Source organism: Lygodium microphyllum, chromosome 4 (genome assembly GCF_053477565.2).
Source record: "Lygodium microphyllum isolate KBCC chromosome 4, Lygodium_microphyllum_v1.1.10, whole genome shotgun sequence".
NCBI classification, from domain to species: domain Eukaryota; kingdom Viridiplantae; phylum Streptophyta; class Polypodiopsida; order Schizaeales; family Lygodiaceae; genus Lygodium; species Lygodium microphyllum.
This window is the reverse complement of record NC_141138.1, coordinates 128,563,943-128,572,789: the sequence shown is the minus strand read 5'-3', so window position 1 is coordinate 128,572,789 and position 8,847 is coordinate 128,563,943. Positions and strand designations below refer to the sequence as shown.

Sequence of the window (8,847 nt, the reverse complement as noted above, 5' to 3'; positions counted from 1 at the left end):
GCAGCATAAATTATCTGCATGACACGTAGCATCCTGCGCAGCCTGTATGGCCTGCCCGAGCGCCCGCAACTGCTGGAAATCAACTGCCAACTGCATGACACTGTCCGACCTGATCTTGGAAATGCGTAAATATACCTGAAAATACTAACTATACAGTACACTGCCTGTGCCCGTCCAGGAAATGACTGAATCTCTAACAAAACTTTGCTGCTCCACATCAGCACCATGATCTCCAATGCAGATGCAGTTAGGATGATCCATCCATGATCACTCTGGCTGCCTTTAGCAGACCTCACTTATAGTGCCAGCCCAACCATTTAAGGTCAGCATCATTATAAAGCAGTCTGACTTTTATCCATCCAGCCACTTCGATGTTTGGGTATATAATCAGAACATTATTCAGACACGATCAAACCACAACTGCACATCAAATCAGTATTAATGGCCGGCCATGCTATCATCCACCCTGTGGCATTCCAGCCATGTCATCTGTCCAACAATCACATCACCTGCCTGGCACATAAGCACTTCCTTATGGGCAGTGCCCAGGTGCATGGCACAGCTACTCCCAGATTGCAAACAAAGATTTAGTTGCAGGACTTATGGAATTCAGTTACCAAACTTTAAGCTACAACCTAGAATCCCAACAGTTATTTCCTCATTTCTTTCAAACATAGTGGGTTAGATGATTGTAAACGTCAAAGCTGTATTCTATGGGAAGCATTGAACATGTCACAGAGTGACTTTGCTTTTCTTTGACCCCACCAGCAAAAGTGCCTGTAACCATATTTCTAATGTAGTGTCAGAGTACACATGTAATTGATGTTTGGTATGCTTTCACCTGCTGAAAGTGCAGGCCGAACAGAAAAGCCCACAAAGTCAAACAATTCAAGTATACATTGGATTTTGCAAATTGCATGGTATAAAAGAAATGTATAACACAATATACAAGGTTTTGCAATCATGTGAAAATATCCACAGTTGAGCTGGTTTTATGGACATTTTACTGGTTAGTTGTCCCACCAAGACAGCTAGTATCTTGGCTAATAGGCCAAGAATGTACAAATAATAACTAAAATCAGGGCTCCCTTGCCCCTCACCATGTCTGAAGCAAAGAATCCTTTTTGCTGCCTGTGTATCGAGACAAATATCACTTACTTAAACCTTTAGGAGGATAAAGCTGACAGAGAATAACTCTGTAAAAGCAGAACCAAATCACACAGTGTACACCTTAATCACTTGATGAATCTGTTCCCGGCATACAGGACAGCCCCATTTCTTAGCTTGTATTTCAGACAGACAACTCATGCATCCAGCTAAATGGCCACAAGGTACACAGGCTCCTTCAGCTTTGGCATCCCAACAGACAACACACATTCCACCTGTTTGCTCTTCAGTCTTTATAGAAACCAACCCAGAACCTGTCTCAGTTCCAATCTCAATTGAAGGATACAAAATTGAGCCATCTGGAAGAGGAGGTGCTGATGGCTGGACCACTGAAACTGAAGGCCTCTCCTGAATACTGGAGGAGGTTTGAGATGTACTTGTTTCCGCTTCTGCAGGGCCCCAACCATTGTAAGTGGGTGTTCCTTCATCCCATCCACCATAATTTGTTTCCTTTGATGGTTTCTTTTCCTGCTTGTTTAGATCTGGAGGCCCCCAGCCATTGTAGCTTCCCTGTGGAACATCCCATCCTTGGTAATCATTGATCCGTGGTTGATTTGAAGCACTGCTTGCTGCAGCTGGTGTAACAGGAGACACAACCGATGCAGGATGCTCCACAGGCTGCTCTGGAGAGGGTGTTGGTCTTCCACTTTGCTGTGAATTGATAGATTGCCCCATCAATGAGTTACTTGCTGATACGAATGTAAGGTTGAATAATCCTTACCTTTATCATGCAAGCCAATACCATAGCTCAAATAACTTACCCATGGAATTCCTCTGCAAGCTTTGTACAACCTCTCAAGTTGAGCTTTATCACCTTCAACATCTGAGAGGAACTTATACTTTGTCTCTGATTGTGTGGAAACCAGAATTAGTATTTTGAAATTACTTTTGATACCTCACAACCAGTACCCAAAAACTCTACTCCTAGCTGTATCTGTGATGTACAACACCGGATCTGGGCTGTTAAATTTTCAATAATTCCTTATTCGTCACAAACAGTAACCAAAAATTCTTACTGCTAGCTTTATCTGTGATGTACAACACGGGGTCTGAGCTGTTAAATTTTGGCTCCTCTATATCTGCCTTGGCAAGTAAAATTATTGTCCTTGGCTGTGCCATCTGCTCAAGCCAAAAGTAGATAATGTAGACAAACTTTTCAGCAAGAAGACAATCAACCAGGCAAACACAACACTATATACAATATTTAGCATCTCATCACTTCAATAAGACATGTCAAGCAATTTGTTTGACAGGCATACCTTGGGAGATTGATAGACAGCAAACTCCAACTTCAGAGCTCTTGCTGGATGGAACTCACAAGGAAGCACCACACCCCAACTGTCAGTCCATAACACCCAGCATTCAGTCATCTTCATGTTGTAGAATAATGATACAAGTTTACAAAAACAACTCATATGTAAGCAACTTGCATACCAGATATTAGGGTAGCACAAGCAGTAAAATTTGATTTTAAAACTTTGAACAAACATGCAACATTGGTTCCAAAATAGGATAATACAGTGTTCAAACTTCACACATGATTACATTTTCTTGGTGACCAAGTTAGGCATGAGTGTCTCCAGAAGTCCAAAGCCTGAAATCTCCCGTAGCATTCCACTAAAAAGACACAAATGTTCCTGCATCCCAATATAATCCAGAAAACATTCCCAATTGGAAGAGCCAGTGATTACTCAGTAAAAGTTTGTCAATAGACCACAAACAAGAAGATGCTGACTAACCTCTAACAACCTCACAACAGAAACGTGGCCTCTGCTCCTGGCCATATCCAGAGGAGTATTGCCATCATCATTGATCGCTAAAGGATTAGCTGGACCAACAAAACAAAACAATTTTACAAAACTGTATGTTGAGTTGAATAATTTCCAAACAAAGCTGAATTGTCCTTTCTCACCTCCACGTGAAAGAAGCAAAGTCACAGTTTTTTCAAGACCTCTTTTTGCAGCATGATGCAAAGGAAAACCTCTGTGAGAACCTGTGAGCATATATCCTTCACTTAAAAACGATTACCCAAAAAACAAGGAAGGCAAACACTTACACCATTGTTAACCCATGTGGAAAAGACAACATCACACACCTGGTCTATAAGCATTGATGTTTGCACCCAGATCCAGTAAAGTTATTGCCATGTCTAATAACTCACCACGTGTGCATGCCAAAATAAGTGGTGTCCTTCCATCTTTATCAATCCACTGGTGAGACAGAACAAATAAATAGAAGTCATTCCCACTTTGTAAGTTGCTCACAGATATGAAAATATCTGATTGATGAACCTAACATGTACAACTATTAGCTGGCAGATTCTTCCATGGGGTATTTGACTTTGAAGCTATCATTGGACCTCAAGGCTCAAAGTCTAATCCTTAGTGGGCCTTCCAAGGGAATCATCCATAAAGACCGTTAGACCTATCATATCCAACAGCTGAACCTAAATCAGCACACGGTTCATAACTCAAGGATAATATGCCCATGAATAAACCTTTTCCTGAAATTTATGTCCACTAGTAGACTGTGTTGCATGAGTTACAAATTTCCTGTATATGGACTCAACATAAGTTACTTTCCATAAGTTAAACTAATCTACAAGCAGGTGAAAAGGTGAGTGGTAAGAACAACGAACATGTTGAGACATAGATATGTTACAATATAGGCATGGGAATTCACCCTAAGCAAGGGTATATGGGGGCAGATGGATGTGAATGGCCTTAAGGGGCAGGGGAAACCCTAACCATAGCTTGGCAGAGGCTATATAAACAGCCTATGGGTCACTATCAAGTGTGAGATAGAGTGTACCCAAGTTGTACTTTGAGCAACTTAGTTAAGCAAGATTTTGTTCTTATACTTTGAGCTCTCATCTCCCTCTTGCACATTCTTCTTGCTGCAAACTCTAATTTTCCACATGGTATCAGAGCCTCCTCTGATCCTTTCAGCTTTGTCTATCCTCAGATTTAATAAGTGCACATGATTTTCCATCATCTTCATCTTTTCCCTCTTACCTCCATAGCCAAACCTTGACCCCTTGACCTTGGAGGACCTAGGGAAGCCAAAGGAGAACATTTCAGCTCCTCGCTTCAGCTGAGGACTTCTTCCCCAACACAAGGCAACATGGCATGGCACATTAGAGGGAAAAGGGCAACATTATGCGTTATGGAGGGCAGCATTGAAGAAGTCGCAAATCAGGCGCAAAATTCGCAGCCTCCTGTTCATCACCATGGCGCGGCCTGTAGAAGACGCAATAATGGCAGACGTCTTGGGGCAATGATAGCCCCCCAAGTGGGCTTCCTAACCCTAAAAGGGTTTGGCAAAATCCCATCTCTACTGGCCACAAAGAGGCAAACCCTAACTGTCTGTCTCCTGGCAGCCATAGCCAAACCTCAAGCTTACTTCAAATTTCAAATTTTTTCACTAATGGTATCACTAACAATGATTCTAATCACTGATTGATCTTCTCCAAAGTTAGTTGAAGCTTTGAAAACTCTATTTCAAAGTTTCTTACCCTCGGTGGACCTCCTCAGTTCATAAGAAAACCCATATCTTACATCTCGCGTGGCATAAACTTTGAGATGAGTGCTTGTAAGCACTAATGTTGCATTTTACAATCATGTTGCTAGCTGGATATTGACTCAATCTAGTTTTTTTCTAAATCAGAAAATTAAATCCATCAAGTGCTTTATAATATTTATCTCTTCTTGCTTGGTTGTAAGGCTATGTGTACAACTATAAACACATAGACCATATCCCAATATTAGTCTGTTGGTACATCAGAGATATGAGTGTTATTATACCCTCCTCTGATTCATCCAAGAGCATAGAGTTGATCGATAAGCCGTGCTCCACCAAGAACTCCTCTAATAGGCCACATTATCGGGAAGAGCCTAAAGTCCAATCAAAGCTCACCTCGTTGAAACCTAGAAAAGCAGTAAAGCCTAAATCAAGGGTTGTTCGAAGAATAGGACCTCCTAAATCCTATCTTGAGATATTGCATATGTATGATTTCCAACCGTTTTCAACTCTACAACTTTAAAACTTGGCTATTAGTTCTCCTATTCGTTTGTACTCAACCACCTATGAAGAACTAGACATTGTCATTGCTTAAGGCAATTGGTAAGACCTTCCTATAATGGCCATGGCCTATGCAGATATAAGGCCTCAAATTCACAAGTTCAATAGAAAAGATTTCCATCCTTGGCAAGTCTTGGTAAAATACAAAATGATGGAGAGAGACTACTGGCCCTTCATAAAAGGGACCAAAGTAATTGACCCATCCAATCCCCTTGATGTAGAAGATGATGAACAGGCTCAAGCAATCATCATGCTTCATTTAGATGAATCTTTAATTCATCATATTGACCAACTCTCCACTGCCAAGGAAAAGTGGGATGAGCTTGAAAGGCTCTACGGTGCTACAAGGAAGAACTCCAAGATATTTCTCAAGATTGAGTTTTTCAACTTGGAATACAAACAGGGAGAAAATCTAAGCAAGTTTATTTCACATATGAAGGGGCTCATGGCACAGCTTGCCTCCCTTCAAGGAACCCATCCATGATGAAGATGGCATTGCCATCCTGCTAAAGTTTGTGAAGAAGGTTTTTCCAACCCTTGTGACTACCCTAACTAATATCCCGAACCCAACCTTGGCAAGTACCACCTAGTATTGCCTAGATGAAGAAAAGAGAAACCATACTAAAAGAACTTCAACAGTCACTTCCCGTGAGCAAGTGTTTATCCATACCGCTCTTACTAAGTGCTCCTTCTGTCACAAAAAATGGCATATTATAAGCAATTGCTGGAAGAAATACCCTGACAAAATGAAGTGCAACAAATGCCAAAAGACTTGGCATATCACCAGTAAGTGTCCCAGTGTTCCACCAGTATCTAAGGAATTGAAGACCAACTTTGCCTCCCAATCCACAGATGACCGACTCTTTTGAGTCTTGTAGCATCCTCCACCTATGAATATCCTTGTGGCTTGATATATAAAGGCATCCCATTTGATTAAGGGGGGGAACTTTAACATGTCTTGTGAGGCAATGCCACCCTAGCATTGAGGGGAGGGATTACAATATAGGCATGGGAATTCACCCTAAGCAAGGGTATATGAGGGCAGATGGATGTGAATGGCCTTAAGGGCCAAGGGAAACCCTAACCCTAGCTTGGCACAGTCTATGGGTCATTATCAGATAGAGTGTACCCAAGCTGTACTTTGAGCAACTTAGTAAGCAAGATTTTGTTATTGTACTTTGAGCTCTCATCTCCCTCTTGTGCACATCATTCTTGCTGCAAACTCTGATTTTCCACAAGATACACAGCACAAAGTACAATGTATATGAGTGTCTTGGAGAAGTTTCCATGAGTTTAGTTCCTCTATAAGCTGGTGGAAAAGACCAATACTAATCTACAAGCTGGTAAAAAAGTAAGTATTGATCTTAATGGTAAGAATGATGAACATGTTAAGGCATGGATGCACAGAGTGAGTGTTTTGGAGAAATATGAAAAGTAAAGGGACAAAAATGATGTCAACTGACGAGGATACTGATGAGCTTAAAAACCTGCTATAGTAAATCCATGGATAGTGATGCACCTCTGAATCAGTACCATCAGGAAGAGCATGACTTATCGGGGAGACAAGGCACCTCTAAACATGAACCAACTATCAATGCCCACGATCTACATATCATCAAGATAAGAATGAGAATGCAGAGTCTTCACCAATATGAAAATGAAAGCGCACAGTCTGGTTGTACTTAACAAGAAATTACCACACCTGAACCATGTGGAACAGCCCAAAACACCACAGCACTACTTTACTGTGCTGTGCACCATCAATCCAATTTCCAATCATCAAATATTTATGATTCTCAGGTTTCAATCGCTCAAATCTGTTTTAATTTTAACAAATATATGCTAAGAAGTTTGCGTATGATGGCTTCTATAGACAGACTGGATTTTCTGCTGGAACAATTTCTGAAACCATGTAAGCATGTAGAGGCAATTTCTGAGGCATATACAAAGCATCTCAAATCAAAGCGCAAGCCCCAACTCGATTCCACACATCAACTTGTGCATATTCGAAACATAGTTCAGGCAGGTTACAATTGAGATAAAGTACACCGAGGTTGTAGTTTTGATGATAGTCGCCTAAAACTGCACATCATCCACCTGGTTATATTGATTTCTCGCTGACTGTAGTAATCGTTGCAATCATACCTCCAATCTAGCGCCATGGCGGTAGAAAGTGCTGACGCCATGCTGATTACCATTGGCAACTTCTTGGTACAGAAGCTCGTCTTTAGATTGACCCGCGCCCATCCGTCACACCTGGTTACCAGTAACGCAAGGAGGTTAAGAGGAAACCCTAGGGACAATCGAAAAACAGCATTGTAGCAGCGAAAGAATCCTACCTTGGAGGACGATCTGCGTACGTCAGAAGCGAGAGATATGGAGATGCAGGGGACAAGGAAGGTCAGAAGGAGAGATATGGAAATGCAGGGGACAAGGAAGACGGTGTGTACCCGGGTGTTAAGAGAGAGAGGGGGGGGGGGGGAGGGGATAGAGAACGAAGATGGTATACACCTGAGATCTTTTGAGAGGGGGGAGAATGAAGGAGAGAGAGAGAGAGCGCGTTTGACAGCACAAAGAGCGCCGGGGTGCGGCCTCCTCACAGAACAGCAAAGACACTTGGACATCGAACTATCGACGTCACATGTGTGTCTTGTGTGTGTGTGTGTGTGTCGGGCGCTTTGGGGGAAGGCGGGGCGGTCAAGGGGAGAGACGCGTGTGACCACCAACTTCTCCTTCCTCATTTCCTCAACTTGCTCACCAAGCTTTTCATAGCACCCATTTCTACCAAACGTCAGTCATCATTAGAGCTCCCGAACATGAGGCATTGAATCCATTTCCATACTTATCTTGCGAGGTGTTGCCTCGTCACTAGTAGCACTTGCCTCATTGTGCCAACTCGATACTTGGAGCAACATTCCAATCTCCCTTTGCAATCAAAACATGATGCATTATATATGTCTGTAATGAGGTACTTGGTGACATCCAACTTATCAGCCAACATACAACTACATTGTTGCAAGGCATCAGATCAGGCTAATAATGGAAGGCAACATAGGAAGACGAAGAAGAGTCTATATATGTCTAAGTGCGTTGAAACCTGCAAAGGAATGACCTATTGGGGGGTGTTGGGGGGGGAGGGAGTGTCGTGAAGAGGGAGAGACATGTGTGTGGCCACCACCTTCTTCTTCCTCACCTTGCTCTCCAAGCTTTTCGTATCACACATTTCTGTTAAACATCGATCATCAATAGCACTCTCGAACATGAGACATTGAATCCATTTCCATACTTATCTTGCTCAAATAGTAAAGGTGTTGTCCCATCACTAGTAGCACTTGCCTCAGTGTGCTAGCTTAATACTTCGAGCAACATTCCAATGTCCCTTTGCAATCAAAACATGATGCATCATACATACATACATACATACATACATACATACATAGTGATATCCAACTTATCCTCAATGGCCAACATGCAACTACATCATTGTAGGGCATTAGATCAGGCTAATGAGACAGAAAGCAACATGGGAAGATGAAGAAGAGTCTATATACGTTGGAGTGTGTTGAAACATGTAAAGAAATGACCTATTAATGATCTACC

At 42.0% G+C, this 8,847-nt stretch overlaps 1 protein-coding gene across 4 annotated transcripts; it reads right to left on the bottom strand.

The window, feature by feature from the left end:
- Positions 1-876: 876 nt before the first annotated feature.
- On the bottom strand, positions 877-7,914 carry LOC148037615 (putative E3 ubiquitin-protein ligase XBOS34). 4 transcript variants are annotated; one of them, XM_087676569.1, is made up of 10 exons: positions 7,587-7,914; positions 7,393-7,503; positions 3,263-3,377; positions 3,080-3,160; positions 2,907-2,995; positions 2,713-2,804; positions 2,427-2,505; positions 2,184-2,286; positions 1,929-2,014; positions 877-1,818 (listed from the first exon to the last, which is right to left on the bottom strand). In XM_087676569.1, exons 2-10 carry the CDS (start codon positions 7,492-7,494, stop codon positions 1,216-1,218), a joined length of 1,350 nt encoding a protein of 449 aa, XP_087532695.1. In that variant the 5' UTR covers positions 7,495-7,503; positions 7,587-7,914; the 3' UTR covers positions 877-1,215. The 4 variants fall into 4 exon arrangements, with proteins under 4 accessions (XP_087532695.1, XP_087532697.1, XP_087532696.1 ...); XM_087676571.1 differs by lacking the exon at positions 7,587-7,914 and adding an exon at positions 6,767-6,852 and having other exon boundaries at positions 7,393-7,452; XM_087676570.1 differs by lacking the exons at positions 7,393-7,503; positions 7,587-7,914 and adding exons at positions 6,767-6,852; positions 6,950-7,064.
- Positions 7,915-8,847: the final 933 nt, after the last annotated feature.

Excerpts from the sequence above, each read along its gene's own strand:
- LOC148037615 (XM_087676569.1), bottom strand. The coding sequence starts at position 7,494 with ATGGGCGCGGGTCAATCTAAAGACGAGCTTCTGTACCAAGAAGTTGCC. Across the intron at positions 3,161-3,262 it reads CATCAATGCTTATAGACCAG|GTTCTCACAGAGGTTTTCCT; the intron begins GTGTGTGATGTT and ends ATATGCTCACAG. Across the intron at positions 1,819-1,928 it reads CTTGCAGAGGAATTCCATGG|CAAAGTGGAAGACCAACACC; the intron begins GTAAGTTATTTG and ends ATCAATTCACAG.